Raw genomic sequence first — 18,732 nt, forward strand, 5'->3', positions numbered from 1 at the left:
GCCACTGGTCACTTCCACCCCTGGTCACTGACATCCTTAGTCACTGCCATCCCTGGCCACAAACACCCTCAGTCACTGTCACCCCTGGTCACTGATACTCTCGGTCACTGCCGACCCTGGTCACTGCCACCCTGGTCACTGACGTCTGCTGGCCACTGCCGTCTGCTGGTCTTGCTACCCGCTGATCACTGCTGTCCGCCGGTCACTGCTGCCTGCTAGTCGTTGCCACCCATTAGTCACAAATAATTTTTACTTACCCAACACAAGGCGACATGAACTAAGGTGAGAGTATTTTTCTTTTTCATGTGTTGAGTGACATTATTGTAAAGGCATTTTCCAATAGCTGTGTTTCCTTTCTCTGTTCAAAGTTCCTGTTCTATGTTCTCTTATCACTCTGCATTATCTAATTTCAGAACCACTAATAATGTGGAACAAGATGAAAGCTGTTTGAGTAAGCCTCACCCTTGTCTTAATCAGACTCCCTCCCTTTAAAGAGCCGGTGGGTGCTGTTCATATTCTGTCATTCTCCAAATGAAAGTCAGCAACTTCCAGTTGCCTTCTACCTCATTCAAAGCAACTTAAAACTAACATATCTAAAGTAATGCCCATTTGAATAACAGTGCAGTGGACTGCCCAGCTCATACCTTCAACCCTTGATAGGTTTGTTGGGTGCAACAAAATTAAAAATTATAATCAATATTTAACTTTTTTTTGATCAACCAGTGAGAGTTGAAGAAAGTATGGTCTGCCATTCTGTTTTCCCTTTCCTGTTCAATGTAGGTGCGTTATTGCAGAGGTTAGATTTAGAGACACTAAACTTTACTGATGTCCTGTGAGAACCATATAGCTAATCCAGATTTATTAGCTTCCTCTGTCATGGGAAAATTCGTAAAATCATACAGACATACCACACAAATGGAGGCCATTTGGCCCATTGTGGCTGTGTCAGCCCTTTGAAAGCGACACCTTGATTGTCCAACTCCCCGTACTTTGTTCCCATAGCAATGCACATTTTTCTTTTTCAATCATCTATCCAAGTCCATACTAACTTTTCAATTGAATCTGTGTCCAGAGCCCAGTGCATCCCAGATTATAATAACCCATTGTTATTAAACTCTCTGCCTCTTCCCTCTGGTCCTTTTACCAGATGAAGCATAAAACTAAAAATGGAGTTCAGTCTTCATCATCCTAAGTGGTGTCTTAAAGACAGCGAGCTTCCTTTGACTATTTTTCTTACAGGTTGCAATTTCTACATGGTGGAAAAATTGTCATTGCGGCTTGTTCCCAATGTTTACTTGCCATAAAAACCTAAGAAATAGGAGCCAGGAGCAGGCTGTATGACCCTTCGACCCTGCTCTGCCATTCAATAAGTTTGAATAAGCTGATCTTCCACCTCTAGCCCACTTTCCTGCCTTATCCCCACATCCCTTGATTCCTTTAGTACCCCTAACTTTCTGATCCCCATGTTGTCCTGTCATCCCTTGGAGGCTGTTACTCGCTCTGGGTTAATGGTACCATGGGTGTCAACAGCTGTCCATTACTTCACCCATTCCTCATTGCCGAGCCCAGATGGTATCAGCAAGCTCTTCAGTGTCAGAGTGCACTGCCAATGAAGTCCTCAGAGGCGCCCTTTCCCTGCCGCGTCATTGGAAAATAATCAAAAAGTGCTGACTTCTCCCACTCCCACCTGCCTGAGTCCAAGGTACTGAGGCCAGTTGTGACTCCTTAATGACCCTGCCAAGACTATCTACCTTCAGCAGAGACGAAGTATTGGGTTTTCCTGCTTTGTGCGAAGTAGAGTATTTACTACCAGGAGCTCAGCTTCCCTCTACTATACTTTATGAATTTATATTTCAAGGTAAGTCAGCAAATTATGCAGCAAAACAAAGACCAATGTATTGAGGATAAGACGAAGCCAAGGTACTTGACTGAAAATAGCACTAACATTGCAGATGGTAAAATGTCCTTTCACAGGGTCTGTCAAATCTAATTACTCTTCTTCGATTAAGTCCTGTGCTGTCTTATTCTAATCTCTTAATGGATGTAGTTATCAGTCCAACACCACCTTTCTTGTTGTCTGTGAGACCTATGGCTGTGCTGTTGTAACACTTCAATGGTGTTGTCAACTAAACAGGAACCAGGCGCCCATTTTGAAGTGAGCAGCCATTTTGTAACACATGCCTTTCAATGATGGGTGAGATAGCTCATTTAATGCTCAAAATGTAAGATATAGAAAAAGTGTCATTTGGTTTTAGAAGAATAAAAATGCTGGCACTTGTCATTCTGAGAACTTGCCTTATAAATGTACTTGTGAAATACCCTTTCAAGGTCAAACATTGCCTATCAAAGTTAGAATAGCAGTGGCACTGTCCTTGTGAATAAGTTAATTATTTGAGTGAGAAATTCACACTCAATTATGTGTTATTACTATGGAATTGTGTTGGATTGGAGCAATAGAATCTACTTCCCTGGGTATCATCATTGATCCTGAAAAGCTAACTCTGTGACAATGAGCTTGCTGAGCAGAAGGGGCTACTGTTTGACCCGTTTAACCTGTTTATTCTACTCTTACCAGCTGTGTGTCAACATGGATGTAAACACGGCGAGTGCGTGGGTCCAAACAGGTGCAAGTGCTACCCGGGGTACACAGGCAAAACATGCAACCAAGGTAAGAACGAGAAACCAGGTTTTGCCAACCAAAAAAAAATGTCCTGTCAAACGTGGAACGAGCACTTGTTACGTTTTGACAGATTAATCAGGAAAGAGCGTACAGAAACAGTGCTCACATCACATGTCAGTACAGTAGCAACCGTTCCCAGCAACAGATAGCAAGCATGGCTGTCAGTAGTTTGTTCTGTATGATAGTAAAATAGTCCTGAGTTCACACGTGAAAGAGGTATACCTCTCAGATTTAACAAGCTATAGATATAAATAATTGTTGAAAAGAGACGTGTCGAAGCTTTTCATCTTGCACTCATCAGGACATTCACAAGAATATCAAAAATAAAGGGAACAACAATTTATACTTCGTGAGAAGAGAGTGCTGATTGGTTGGCAAATGGATACTGATGGCACTCTGACGGATTTCTCCATGGCAACGCCTCTACTAATCACGAGAATGGTTCCAGGGATAAGGAACTTCAGTTATGAAGATAGATTGGAGAAGTTAGGACTGTTTCCCTAAGAGAAATTAAGGCTGAAAGGAGATTGGAGGGAAGTATTCAAAATTATGATGGGTCTGGACAGAGGTAATAGGGAGAAACTTTTCCCACTTGTGAAAGGATCGAGAACACAAGGGTATGGATTTAAAGTAATCAGTAAAAGAAGCAAAAGTGACATGAGGAAAAACTTTTTTATGCAGTCAGTGGTTAAGGTCTGGAATACTCTGCCTGAAAGTGTGGTGGAGGCAGGTTCAATTGAGGCATCCAAAAGGGAACTGGACTGCTTTCTGAAAAAGAAGGAAGTGCAGGGTTACAGGGAGAAGGCACTAGTGAGTTGCTCGTTTGGAGAGACGGTGCAGACACGATGGGCCAAATGGCCTCCTCCTGCACCTTAACAATTCTGTGATTCCCTATATTTTAGCAGTTGAGAAGTATTTAATTGGCTTTCAAACACTGGAGAGGGTGCAAGGAGAATCACCAGGAAGTTGCCTGGGCTGGAGTGTTTCAGCTATGAAGAGAGACTGGATAGGTGAGGGTTGTTTTCCTTAGAGCAGAGAAGGCTGAAGGTGGGGGGGGGGGGTGTGTGTGGGGGGGGGGGGGGAATCCTGATGGAGTTATACAAAATTATGAGGGGCATAGATAGGGTAGATAGGAAGAAACATTTCCCCTTAGTGGAGGTGTCAATAACCAGGGGGCATAGATTTAAGGTAAAGGGCAGGAGGTTCAGAGGAAAAGATTTTTCACCCAGAGGGTGGTTGGAATCTGGAACACACTGCCTGAGGGGGTGGTAGAGGCAGGAACCCCCACAACATTTAAGAAGTATTTAGATGAGCACTTGAAACACCATAGCATACAGGGCTATGGGTCAAGTGCTCGGAAAATGGGATTAGAATAGATAGGCGCTTGATGGCCCGTGCAGACACAATGGGCGGAAGGACCTGTTTCTGTGCTGTATAAGTCTGTGACCCTATGGCACTTTGGCGTCCTGAGGATGGGAAAGGTGCTATAAAAATGTACCTTCTTTTCCTAACTCAAGGTATCCTACATCTTCATTAAAAGAAAATGCTTTACCGTAACTCTTCTACCTCCCTTTCAACTCATACACACGTGTTGTTTTGATACCAGCCCAAGTATTATTTTCCTAACAAGATTTAAACCTGGACCAACAATATATTTTCTCGTACCGCTCAGATCAGAAGATGTTTAAGGAGCAGCATTTGCTGGCCACTCAGAGGTGGAATTGTAGACATAATTTCCTGGGGGTGTAGAGTTATTACTCACTCTGCTTTTCACATTGATATTCTGTGTAACCCTGGGGAAATACTTGCTGCATCTGTAAAAAGGAGTCTGGGGGTGGGGGGGCGAAGACAGTGATGTAGTGGTAATGTCACTACAGTAGTAATCCAGATGCCCAGGCAAATCCCCTGCAAGCAAGGGTTCAGATCCAACCTTGGCAGTTGGTGGAATTTAAATTCAATTAATAAGCCTGGAATCAAAAGCTAGTCTCAGTAATGGTGACCATGAAACTATCATCAACTGTCATAAAAACCCATCTGGTTCACTAACGTCCTTCAGGGAAGGAAATCTGCCATCCTTACCTGGTCTATCCTACATGTGACTCCAGGCCTACAGCAATGTGGTTGACTCTGAGCTGTTCTCTGAAATGGCCCAGCAAGCTACTCAATTCAGGAGCAAATAGGGATGGGCAACAAATGCTGGCCATGCCAGCAATGCCCGCATCCGATGAAAGAACAAATTTAAAAAATATATATACCACAGCTTTTATTTTACATACCAGCTTTATAGAGCTTGGATATTACAGGTTAAAGCTTTAATCCTAGGGATTAAACACTTTAGATTCTTTGATGGGTTCCGGTTCTGTTACTCTCTGGCAATAGTCAGAACTCATAAGATTGACTTTTTCAAAACTAAAAACGGACTTCAGATTCAGCAAGGAAAGCCAGACCTGCTAGTCTGATAAATGAGGACAAAGCTACCTGGGACTTAACCTCTGTCCAATAGAGAAATGAGCTGTTTATTCACAACCTCGTTCCCCACTGTTATAAAATGTGAAGAAGTGCCTACTGTGTTAAGTAGGTAACAGGAAAGTTGTGCGGCTTGTCATGGGTTTGTTTTAGCCAAGTTTAACCTCAATTCCTTGCAAGCAGTCCGTTCTCTAAAAACCCTAACGACGCAGACCCTTGATTGATTATAAAATGCTGGTCTTAATCACCGTTATTATTTATTTTTTTCGAAAAGGAAGCAATTCGGAAACTGGATGGTGCAATGGGTCGGATAACCTTTCACCTTTGGGATCTGGGCTCAAATCCAACTGTCAGACAGATGGGTTGGGATGGAAATCTCCTTTGACTGTTGGAGGTCTGTCCAGCGATGAAAGATTAGAGTAGCTTTCCTCAGCTGAGGTAAATTTGAGGTTCAAATGAAGTGGATTATTTCACTTCCCAGGCCGTTCTCAGGCCTGCCCCCATTTCATCCCTGGTTGAATCATATTCCTAAAAAAATAAGTCAGAGACACGGAGTTTTATAAATAGAAACAAGAAAAAGAAGCAATTATAAACGTGTACGAAACATTGGTTCGGCTATATAGTTAGGCTATGGGGCGCTTTTTGAATGCCACGTTATATAGAGGATATTTAACCCCTGGAGAGTGTTCAGTGTAAGTTCACTAAAGGGGTTACCAAGGTTTGAGGAACCAGTGAGAAAGGGGCATCAATTTAGAATTGTCACGGAACGTAAGGACCAAAACTCGGGAGAAAATACTTGAAGCAGAGGAGGAAACCACGCCCTGGGGAGAGAGCAGGATGCTGGGATTCATATTAGATTGTACTAACAAAGAGCCAGCATAGACACACTGAGCCAAATGGCTTCCTCCTGTGCTGTGGACTATAGTTCTAATTCTAACTGGCTGCTGTGAGAAACGTCACTTTAGTGATATAATGTTTAGGGGAGAGAGACACTGGGGGCGACATTGGTTTAGAATGGAAAATTGGTTGGGGTATAACTCGGACTGCTGAGTCACTGTCATCCATTTTGTGCCACCTTCCAATACCAATTTCACCCCTGCCCGCTCCTGCTGCTCTGGCAGAGTGGTGGGAGGTTTACGCTGTATCTGAGGACCCTGAGCCTGACCTGGGAGCTCTAGATACTGTCAATGGATGTATGAAATAAGAAAGTGCTCCATTCGCCAAAGCTGACACTCCCCCTCACCCTAAAGAACACAAATTTTAGCAACGCAACAAGGATTCAGTTTTTGCTAATTTCCCTGACTTTGCACTGCCTTCGATATAAAATGAATTAAATTCTGTGCAATGCATATTCCACGACTGTCAGTCAGAACTCTTCTCTCTGTAAACTGCAGTTGTTGATTGGTGTTAAACTCAATTGAAAATTGACTGGGGTTAAAGATGTTGTAAACAGTAAAATGAGCTAGCTCAGATGGGCAAACCCACATGATATAACCAAATAGGGGAAAAACACCGATGGCAGTGTTAACACAAAGTAAAAACTAAACAGAATGTCCAACTTGTTTAGTCTTCATGCAATCTGTGCTCCTTTGTGTATATAGGGAACTGTGAGAACATCAAGAAGTCACCGATGTCAATGTTCATGTTTAATAAGTAAATGGAAAGGAAGAACATTTTGGTCAGTGGTTAAATCAGCACCTTGTACATTTTATAGGCGGTAGAGTCATAGTTATGCCACTTGACTAGCAACCTCAGATCACGAGCTCAAACCCCAAAATAGCAAACTGCATCCAGATCTAGGTAAATGCATGTCACATGTACACCAGCGTAAAGCATTTGGACTGTCTGCCTATGGCACTTTATTTTGGATTTACTGATCTTTTTTAAAATTCCTTTTTTATTCATCCATGAGATGTGGAAGTCACTGGCTAGGCCAGCACTTATTACTCATCCCCAATTGCCCTTTTTCAGAGGGCATTACTGTGAGTCTGGAGTCACGTGTAGGCCAGACCAGGTGAGGACAGCAGATTTCCAGATGGGTTTTTTTTTTAAACAAAAAGGTCATCATTAGATTTTTTTTATTATTGAATTCAAATTCCACAAATTGGTGAGATTTGAACCCAGGTCCCTAGAACATTACCCTGGGTCTCTGGATTACCAGCCTAGTGACAATACCACTATGCCACTGCCTAGTGACCATACAGTGCCATATTACCAGCATCAAGCCATCTATAAGCAAATTTATAACCAAAGCTTTTTTCTTTGAAAAAAAATGCTATATTCATAAAATATCTGAAAGAACATTACAAACATTTCGAAATGGCCATCACAAAAAGTGCAATAATGTTCAAGTTTTCCACATCGATCATGTCGCACCCTGAGGTGCTTCAGTACAGTCAAAGGAACATTACAGACATTTCAAAATGGTCATAATAAGCAGCCAGACAGTGCAATGGTATTTAAGTTGTCTACATAGATCATGTTGCACTCGGAGGTGCTTCAATACAATTGTGATACCTGTGATATCCACTGCACACATTCAATTTATAGCCAAAGCTGACCTTTAGGCTCCTTACACAAAAACATAAAGTTGCTGGAAAAACTCAGCATTTGTGGAGAGAGAAACAGAGTTAACGTTTCGAGTCCGTTTGACCCTTCTTCAGGGGTTCCTTAATTTGATGCTGGATTCCAAAGTCAGTGTTCACCCCTCAGAATTTGGTGCATTCCACTTCAGCCTGACTGCTGTGTGAATGGTGGAGGTCGTCTGTGACCAAATAACAGAGTTCATGTAGAGTTTGCTGGGGTTGGTGAGGTGCCTAAGTATAAATGTAGCTTCAATGTCTGACAGGTTGTATGTACCCACCAGACTGATTCCTGGGATGAGAGGATTGACCTGTGAGGGGAGATTGAATGGAACAGGCCAGTATTCTCTGGAGTTTAGAAGAATGAGAGGTGATATCATTGAAATGTATGAAGTACTCTTGCTCGAATGTGTAAAATTCTTGGAGGGCTTGACAGGGTAGATTCTGTGAGGCTGTTTCCACTGGCTGGAAAGTCCAGTAATTAGGGCTAGAGTCTCAGGATCTGAGCCATTTGGAACTGAGTTGAGGAGAAGCTTCTTCATCCAGAGGGCTGTGAGGTTTTGGAATTCTTTACTACACAGGGATATGTGTGCTCAGTCGTTGAGTCTATTTAAGACTCAGATTGATAGATTTTTTTTACACAAAGGGATTCAAGGGACATGGGAATAGGACAGGGAAGTGCAGTTGAGGCTCAAGATCAGCCATGATCTTATCGAGCGGGCTCAAGGGCCCACACGGCCTACTATTGTTCCTATTTCTTATGTTCAAACACCAAACCCAAGATCCAAACTTTCACCCCTAAAGTACTCTCACAACAAAATACTACCATGTAGTGTTGCTCATACTGCACCAATTCTAAAACTCCAGTACTGCATTATGTTACTGCTGTTATGATGTAGATGACCATTTCAGATAATAATGATGCAGCGAGCTACCTTAACAAAGCTATCCATTCACCGCCATCTACTTCATTACAAGAAGAGAATTTTCACCGTTAATTAGAACGGGAACAGAATGGTTAAGCAATTTGAATTTCTAATACATTTTACCTGAGGCTCCCAGTACTGCGCCAGACTTACCTTCTGTAAATTAAAGGGAAGATTTTATGTTGACATTAACTGTGGCGTTTATTTTGCGGAACAGATTTTAATGAGTGTGGGATGAAGCCTCGCCCATGCAAGCATCGGTGTATGAATACGTACGGCAGCTACAAGTGCTACTGTCTGAATGGCTACATGCTCATGTCTGATGGATCATGTGCAAGTAAGTGTTTCACTTTCGATTGCTTAATGTCATACCATCTCCGTCCCTTAATTTAGATGATATTTACAATAATAATGGTGGTGAACATTGTCATCTGCAATAAGATGGTGATTTCTTTCCAAGGTTAAAGTCATCTTTCTGTTATTGAAAGAACAGTGAGTGATTGTAGCAGCGTCCTTTACTACTGCCCTACGTAACAACAGTGATTACACTTCAAAAGTATTTGGTTGCTATAAGGCGCTTTGGGATGCCCTGAGGTTGTGAAAGGTGCTTTATATGAACACAAGCTTTTCTTCCTTTTCTTTCCACGGGCTGTACAGTCATCGTTGGTTTGGATCTTGGTTCCTATCAAGCAGCCGGGTTTCGTTTAGCTGCTTCAAGCTTAACAAATTCCAGCCAGGTTTTCCCAAGTGAAAGCTGTACCTGGGTCCATTATCAGCCTGACTGCAGCATGAATGGAGGCAGCCTTCTGTGACCAAACAACAGACTTTATATGAAATGTACTGGGGGGGGGGTGGAGTTGGAGGGATGGCTCAATGTAAATGCAATGAGAGTTATACAAGGTGAAGATAGATGCTTTCATTTATGCCTTGAGCTAGTCCGTGTAGCCCTCTTTTGGTGGTGAAAGGAATACATTCAAGGAATGTAGTGCACCCCTCTCAGCGCCACACAACTCAAATAACCACGGCAAATGCCAACATTGGTTCTAAACCACTGGCCCATAGTACAGGTTAATGACAGGCTCATTCCAGTTTGTTCTCTTTATGGCAAACGTGAAGAAACTAAAATCCTGTTTGTTTCTGTGTCTCAACTGGTAAATTCAGTTTCCTTTGAGATTACAGACTATCGATAGAGCCCACTTTCTGGCTCTGGTTTGTTCAAGGGCTTGCAGGTCTCAGCCACAGACAGCTGGGGGCTGCTACAATGGACTTCAAGCCGCCTGGCTTATAGAGGAGGGGAACTGGCCAGGATTCCTGCTCCTGGTCACTGCTCAGGGATTCCAGCAGGAAGCTGCATCTGTATAGAGATATGTAAAAAAAAAACAGACAATGCCGGAAATACTCAGCAGGTCAGGCAGAACTTTGGAGGGAGAAACAGGGTTAATGTCTCCGGCTGATGGCCTTGCAACAGAACTGGAGGAATTTAAGGATTTAACAGTTTAGAAGCAAGGGGAAGAAGAGCTAGGGGAAAGTTGGCGAGGAGAAGCAAGAACAAAAGGGTAGGTTTCGGATCGGGTGGAGGGCAGGAGAGATGAACTGAAAGAAGGGATGACGGTGCAAGGCCAGCAGGGCTGGTAATGGGACAGGTAAAGAAACAAAAGATGGATCTATAGGAGGTGTAAATGGGAACAGCAGAATCATTACTGGCAGCAGTCTGAGAAAGTGAGAGCAGTGAGTATGAACCAAAATTGTTGTACTGACTGTGAGGTCAGAAGGCTGTGAGGTACTGACCTGAGAGGTGAGGTGCTGTCCTTCAAACATGTGGTAAGAGCATTGAAATAGTGTCAGAGACTGAGGTCAGAGTGGGAGTGGAATGCTGATTTAAAGGGGCTAATAGGAGAATTAAAGTGATGTAATGAATTTTGATATTCTGGTTGGCCTGAAATTTAAAAGCAAAATACTGCGGATGCTGGAAATCTGAAACAAAAACAAAAATTGCTGGAAAAACTCAGCAGGTCTGACAGCATCTGTGGAGTTAATATCTGAGTCCGTCTGACTCTTCTTCAGAAGACCTGCTGAGTTTTTCCAGCAATTTTTGTTTTTGAGCCTGAAATTTAAATCTTATTTATCTTTTGGGAGGCTGATCGACAAAGGTATACATCATCAGCATTCCATGTTGGTACATCAGTTGCCAATGCGATTGGTTAAGTTGGGGGCGGTGTTTGGAGGGGTGGTGTTGGGGGAAGGTTAGAGGGAGGTTTGTTGGGGGGGAGGTTAGAAGGGGGTGGAAGGGGGATTGAGGGGGAGGTTAGAAAGGGGTTAGAGGGCGGTGTTGGTGGGAGATTAGCTATGGAGTTGAATTGTTTTTGTAAATGTAGTGATTTCTTTGTAGCCACTTTCCTAACATCAGTTGATCGCCCTGTGATTTAATTATCCTTCGAGAATCAGCAATGGGTCTCCAATTTCAACAATGCTACAGTCCCTCTGCCTACTGGGTGCTGGTGTAATGAAAGGAAGACAAAACCTACATTTATACAGCACCTTTCACGATATCTCAAATCACTTTACAGCCAATTAAATACTTTTGAGTTGGGGGTTACTGTATAACATAGGCAATGTTATCAAATGGCAGAGCAGGCTCGAGGGGCTGAATGGCCTACTCCTTCTCCTAGTATACATGTTTGTATGTCATTGTGGGATGGATGGGATGAACTGGGCTAGATGGCCTTTGTCATCCACAATTATCCTGTGAACAGAGGGTGGAATCATGGCTGGAGTTGTGTTTAGTTTGTTGCTAATGGAAGTTTACTGTGAGCAAGCTTTGTGGGGTGAAATTGCCAGGACAGGAGTGTGTAATGGGCTCCTGGTGAGTCAGTAACCTGTTTAATCCTGCACATGATTTTCAAGAATCTTTTCCATTGACTTCAATCTTGTCCTTTTGTTTACTTATCTATTATCCCACTCTATCTTGGTGCTTTTTATGAGTTTCTTGAGGTATTGAAATATTGTGATAAAGTTGTGTTGCATGGTAGGTATTGAAAATTGTAGCGAGAAGCAGCAATCAGCAGAGTCTTCAGAATTGCTGATCATGAAACAGATACGATTGTGAACCATTCAGTCTTTGTTCTCTGGCCTCTTAAAAGTCCTGTTGCACTGGACCTGAGGGCCCAGAAACAGGAGAAATCCATGAGTTCTCTGGCCCTGGTCGAAGGTGATGGCTGACTTTTGCCAGTGCCCGAATTAACTTCTCCGTTGCTATTTGACAGACATGCGGTCGTGCGCAATGGCAAACTGCCAGTATGGCTGCGATGAGGTGAAAGGAGAGATTCGGTGTCGCTGTCCCTCTCCTGGACTGCAGCTTGGACCAGACAGAAGGACCTGCGTGGGTACGTATGTAGAGGACTCGTTCACAAGGAGCAGTGGAACGAAATTTTTCCAGTGCTCCTTGATCGAGGAATCACGGGCCAGAAATAGAACCAGGAAATGTGAGTTGAGGTACAGATCAACCCTAATCGGATAGAATGGCCCAACAAGCTTTGAGGGACTGAATGGCCTATTACTGACCCCTTTCCCTTTCCCATCCATGGCATTCGTTTGTTTGGGAGTATCGGTTACTAGATGATGGGCTTCTACCAAGTATTAGCCTGTCACAATCTGCTTGCCTTCACAACTGCAATAACACACAGTCACCTTTGTAATCTTCAAATTGCCAGCCAACAAAATCCTATTGTTCAGTAAGACAAAATTCCTAAAGGCGGAACCATTTAATTGCTGCTACTGTGTAATAGCTAGGCAACCTTAAATCCTGGAGCCGGTGTAACTCTCACCCTCTAATGTAGAATACCTGCTTTCTTCCCTTCCCTTTGGCTCCTGGCTTTTTTTTTCTTTTGGGACTTACATCCAATTAGGTTTTGCTTCATTAAATTGCGAAGAATCGCTTCAGTTTTCTCGGAACCATTTCCCTTAAGCTTTATAGGGAGGACTCCAAAAGAGCAGAGTCAAGCAGGAAACTGTGCTTTTGATTTCCTAATATTGCATCTTTGCCAGAGGCCAGGGGAAGGCCAGAGAGCAAAGAATGTCACGCCTGGCATGTGCCAGGGCACTGAGCTCACCCATTGCCAAAGACCCTACTCTCCATAATGTTACGCATGGAATGGGAGGAGCGTGCAGTTTATCTAGCCCCAGTACTCCTCAGGTTGCACCATTAGTTTAAAGTTGTAATTCACTCCCCAAATGGCCAAATTAACCTTCGCTACTGTTAGACCCAAAATAAGAGAGACTTTAACCAGGCTTCTTTCAATAAAATCAGAATGATTGATTTATTATAAATCAAAACTTATTTTTTAAAACAAGGTGCAATAGCTGGTTAGTACATAATTGTAACCTGGAAGTATAACTATCTATCCCTTTTTAAATTCCCTGGCACAGACACACAAACACACACGTAAACAAAAGACAAACAGGTAGGGGTCTCTGCAGAGATGGGCAGTTGAAGAGTAGATTTTATATAAAAGAAAAGGATAAAGTTCACAGGGTTTTGACGCTGTTAACCTGGAGCATCCTCGTGTGAAGATAGATCTCTAGTCCCAGGAGAAGCCTGGAGGCTCTCGCCAATGGAGCTTTGGTGTGGAGGAAAATAGAGCTGGATCAATCTTCTCATCTCAACGTCTCGGGTTTCCAAGGGCAGCCAAGTTCCACTGAGAAGAGGATTCTTGGCTGGATACTGATAACCATTTTATTTCAGGCAAGGCAAGGAGAAGGTGAGCTGGACAGCTTTTCACTTTCTCAATTCAGTTCCAGTTGAATTAAAAAAAAAGTTCAAAACTTAAAGCTTACCCCTGTCATGCGATTTCCATCCATTAAAATAATTGCACTGTAAACAAGCAAACAGCTGTCCCGCAGCAAGTGCCATGCTGGTCAGGTGATTTCTTGGAAAAGGCATGCTTGCTCCCAGTCCAAAAGTGAACTTATGACCCTTTCAAAAAAAACCCCAGGTCAACTTCAAAATATCTAGATAATGCAGTGTCTTTCCATATTTTAGGAAGAAAATATTGTCTTGAAATATATGGTTCTAACAATACCACAAGATACTTTCACACATCTTGCTTACCTTACCACTCTAAAGTAGAAGAGTGGGATTGAAGCCTAACTATGTACCGTAACCTTTAGGTCTGGTGTGGGGCCCTGATAAGCTCCTTCCTGTTACAGTAGCTTGGTTTGGAGAGTAGACGGCGCTTGCCTGATGTGACCCCTGCCCAGCCTTGCAAGAGCTGTGAACTGTGATAATCCACTCAACTGATGTAACTGGCGACTTCTAACAAACTCATCCTGTATTTCCTTTCAGACGTTGATGAGTGTGCCACTGGGAGAGTTGTCTGCCCGAGATTCCGGAAGTGCATCAATACCTTTGGAAGTTACTACTGCAAGTGCCACGATGGTTTTGAACTGAGGTACTATAACGGGAAATATCGGTGTCTAGGTGAGTCTGTTTAGCAATGGACAGATCTGTTGGCATACTGTTCAGGCATTAGGGGCACTTCTACTGGGTATTTCAATGGACAGGAAACCACAGGATCTCCGCCCACAAGGTGCTTCCTCCTGGGAGCGCTGGATTGCGTGATCCCAGCCCAATGTCCCACCCGCTGAGTTTTCCCTTGTTTTATAATAATGTCACTGTCATGTTTTCCATGCACATGCAAAATTCTGGGGCAATAAAACAGTGACTGAAGGCTCTTTCCAGGTGAAAGTGCGATTTACTTGTACTTCTTTCAATTTCGCATCTTCTATTTCCTGCACCTGATGTGGTCTCCTTTACTTTGGGGAGATCAAACACAGATTGGGTGATGAATTTGCTAACTGCCTCCCGTTTGGTCCACATCTGTGACCCCAAACTTCAGGCCGTTTCTCGGTCCCACCCTGACTCTGATTTCTGTTCCACACTGACCCCTGCTGGAAGGTGCATGCAAGCGGAAGGCGGGATTGGTCCCAGCTGCCACTCCTCCTCCACAGCTGAGGTAGGGGTGCAGGAGGGTGAATTGGGGAGGGTCTTTTTCTGTGCAACTGTCTCTGACACAGCTCACCTGGGAGTGCTTGGTGCTGACACTGTTCATTCCCCAGTGTCGTATGCCTCTTACTAAATACATCTCTCAAGAATAAACACTGCTCCTGAAAAACAAATCCTGACATGAATATTTTGCAGCGATTCTTGTTATTTATTTTCTTGCATCCCTGCCTCAATCACTTAATTCCACAAAGTGCCACCAGAATCCTACATGGACAAGGGGCTTTTGTTACTTTATTTTACTAGATAAATTGTTTCATTAATTGGTGTGTCAACCAGGACCACACACAATTTTCAGAAAAAAGTGTGGATGACAGAGTTAAATACTTTAAAAGCAAGCATACTTATAAAAATTTGGCTCCAAAACTATTGGCCTGTGTTTTATTTTTTCAAGAGTTCCAATGTTAGATTTGAATGGGAGAAAAAGTTGACATAAAACTGTAATAAGACCCTTTTCTATGGTGTCCTGAACAAGCTTTGGAAATTGGACTCTGTAGTGATGATGACATAGGAACATAGGAAATAGGAGCAGGAGTAGGCCTGCTCTGCCATTCAGTTAGATCATCTTCTACCTCATCACCACTTACATGCGCTATCCCCAAATCCCTTGATACCTTTAATATCTAGAAATCTATTGAGACCTGCCTTGAGCAAACTCCATGACTGAACCGCTAAACCCTCTGGGGTAGTGAATTCCGAACATTTACTACCCTCTGAATGAAGAAATTCCTCCTCAGCCCAATCCTAAATCCTCTTATTCTGAGGTTGTGTCCCTAGTTCTAGACCACCACCCCCCACCAGCCAGGGGAAACATCCTTCCTGTTGAACCCTATACGAATCTTATATATTTCAATGAGATCACTTCTCATTCTTCCAAACTCTCGAGAATACAGGCCCAGTCTCCTCAATCTCTCCTCATAGAGATGGAACAATAATACCAGATTAGTATTAATTATGCTGGCAGGTTGTTAATATCTTGTCCAAATCAAATGCTTTTGAGCCTTTAATTGTCACGTACTTACATGGTCTCCATCTTATAAAAAGAATATGGAGACATTGGACAAGCTGCAAAAAGACTTTTTCACAGATGGTACTAGGACTAAGAAATTATAAATTATTATTTGTTCTGATGAAGAGTCATCTGGACTCAAAATGTTAACTGTGTTCCTCTCCACTGATGCTGTCAGAACTGCTGAGTTTTTCCAGCTATTTTTATTTTTACCTAAGAAATTATAATATCTGGAAAGACTGAACAGGCTAAACCTCTTTTCTCTAGAAATGAGAAGGCTTGGAGTTGGTGGTGTGGCAGTTGGTGGGCAGAAGTCTTTAAAATTATGAAGAGAATTGATAGGATAGATGTAGAAAGATTTTTTTCACTGTTTGGGGAGTCCTAATGTTAGGACCATAAGCATAAGATAGTCATTAATAAATCTAATAAGAAATTCAGGAGAAATCTCTTCACCCATACAGTGATTAGAATGTGGAACTTGTTACCACAGTGAGTAGTTAAGGTGCCGATGCATTTAAGGGGAAGCTAGATAATTACATGAGGGGGAATAAAAGGAATAGAGGATTTATGCCGATAGGGTTAGATGTAGTAGGGTGGAAATGAGGCTCATGTAGAGCATAAACACCAGCATGGGCTGAATGGCCCATTTCCGAGCTTTATTTTCTAAGAGATTAACAAATGTGTGGCCATGATGTTTGTGTGGGATGAAAGGCTACACTGACCCATTCATTCCTTTCCATTCCAGATGTTGACGAGTGTGCAAGGAGGACGCATAAATGCAGTGCTTTTGCTATTTGTCAGAACACACCAGGCTTGTACAAATGCAAGTGTATGCCGGGCTACATTGGTAGCGGTTACAGCTGCACACGTATGTACATCAATTCAAGCAGGGCATTCTGTCAAGTGTCTCGCACGTATTAAAATTCTTCCCTACATTCCAACGCGGTTTGCCTTGTTAATAATTTGTTCAAATGGGGAAGAGCGGGAGAGCGAGATGAATTGGATACCTCTTTCAAAGGGCCGGCACAAGCATGAAGGGCGGAATTCAGATAGCCAGGCGGCAAAGGATATAACCGGACCCTATACTTTTTAAGCGTTTATGAAAGCTACTGGCTTTTATTTACAGAGACACAGGAAAATTATGGGTGGGCAATAAATGCTGACCTAGCCAGGGACACCCTCATCCCATGAATGAACATAAAAAAACACACTTTACATATCGTGCACCTTTACCATCATTTACCATCATTTCAATCTGCCTCCATTTAAATGAGCACAGGTGAATCTCCTGTTAACGCCCATCACCTGAACACAATTAAAAACCCAATTAGCCTACAGTTAAATAGTGAATAACCTGTTGCTGACTCTATAATTCGATTTGAAAGGGAGGTAAAATTTGGCACAGTAATGAGACCCCCTTCCTAAGGTGCATGAACTATTCAGACTGAGGTTTGCCTGCACCTGGATCTTCTTACAGTCTGAATCAGTCTATCTCATACAACTTTTGTCCGTACTGCTCACAGATGTAAGGATAACATAGGATATAGGGCACAGAAACAGGCCATTCAGCCCAACCAGTCCATGCCAATGTTAAGCTCCACTCGAGCCTCCTCCCCTCTTTTCTCCTCTAAGGCTACCATCATAACCCTCTACTCCCTTCTCCCACATAAGATTATCCAGCTTCCCCTTAAACGCATTAAAACTTTATTGCAATGACATCTCCGCCTTGTAAAATAAACTGCGGATTCAATTCATCCCACGTTTTAAAGATGATAATTATAAAGTTAAATTGGACAGGTACAAAGAATGATTTCACTTTCGACATAAAGGCCGGGATTTTCTGTCCCACTGTGGTGGGATCTACCGTGGGAGAGGGGGCAGGCCAGCCAGAAGTCCATTGACCTTTGGCAGGACCGGAAAATCCCACCCAAAGAGAAATGTCGTAACCTTGTTAGCTTTGGAAGGAATTAACCAAGAAAAATGGAACCCACCGCCCTGCTGACATATTGTGCCTGGTTACCTGTACTTCTTCCGTATCTGTGAGGAACAGCTTCAGAGCTAAGGTGAAAAACCATGTTGAGTGAGAAATAATGCATGTAAAGCAACATATCTCTGATTCAATATGCAGCCCATTGGCATAAGCTACTGAGCTTATCTCATTGAGCCATCATGTTCTATGCAATACAGTGAGCAAAGTGAGTTACAGTAAAATGTTTACAAAGCAGGTATTCATCAATGGCATTGCCACTCTTGTCTTTCAGCTAACAGAAGGGTAATCAATGGAAAGTTACCAGATTTTACTATTCCACCCAAAGGCAACAATGCAACTATGAATAATGTTGATCTGGAGACTACCACCATGGCAAACATTGAAAGGAAAACGAACCCAGTGACCCCAGCTTGGAGAGTTAACACCCAGCCACCCATTACCAACAAGCCTGAGGTCAAAACGAGAAACCCCACCCCTACTGCAAGTAGAACCACAACCACAGCCTTGACCACAACCTCAACGACAGCTTCAACTGCAGTCACCATCACAGCCTCAACCACAGCCGCGACTGTGGACAACAGGATCCCTAACGAGGTGCCACGGCAAAGAGGAGATGTTTTCAGTAAGTGTTGCAATCGTCTCAGCACAATGTTGGTGGAAGGTACCTTGCTAGTCTGTGGTATAGGGAAAGTGATTCGTACGTGATCTGACAATCATGGGCCAGGGATAAGGTGACAGGCAAGTCCGGTCAAAAAGTGGGACATTTTCGCAAGTGCAACTGCATTCATGGATTTATGGGGCAGGAAAATGCTCATACAGTGAGTGACTTTTTTGATTGATTAACATAAAGAATTTGCATTTATATGGGCAACTTAGCTCGGCTCCAAGGTGCTTTAAACCAATGAAGTACTTTTAAAGTATAGTCGCTAATGTAATGTAGGAAACACTGAAGCCATTTTTCACAGAACACCATGATAACCGTCAGGCTTTAGCGTTGCTGGTTGAGGGATAAATGCCCCTG

General features: G+C 42.9%; 1 protein-coding gene across 2 annotated transcripts in view; it reads left to right on the plus strand.

Moving 5' to 3' along the window:
• Nucleotides 1-18,732, plus strand: part of npnta (nephronectin a) — a 63,073-nt gene that overhangs the window by 13,429 nt on the left and 30,912 nt on the right. For both annotated transcript variants that reach the window (XM_041184686.1, XM_041184695.1), the window contains 6 exons: nt 2,576-2,668; nt 8,872-8,991; nt 11,918-12,037; nt 13,996-14,130; nt 16,467-16,589; nt 17,983-18,333. In XM_041184686.1, coding sequence (XP_041040620.1) covers nt 2,576-2,668; nt 8,872-8,991; nt 11,918-12,037; nt 13,996-14,130; nt 16,467-16,589; nt 17,983-18,333 — 942 coding nt within the window. The remainder of the gene's footprint in view (nt 1-2,575; nt 2,669-8,871; nt 8,992-11,917; nt 12,038-13,995; nt 14,131-16,466; nt 16,590-17,982; nt 18,334-18,732) is intronic.

The sequence above is a fragment of the Carcharodon carcharias genome, chromosome 1, assembly GCF_017639515.1.
Source record: "Carcharodon carcharias isolate sCarCar2 chromosome 1, sCarCar2.pri, whole genome shotgun sequence".
NCBI classification, from domain to species: Eukaryota; Metazoa; Chordata; class Chondrichthyes; order Lamniformes; family Lamnidae; genus Carcharodon; species Carcharodon carcharias.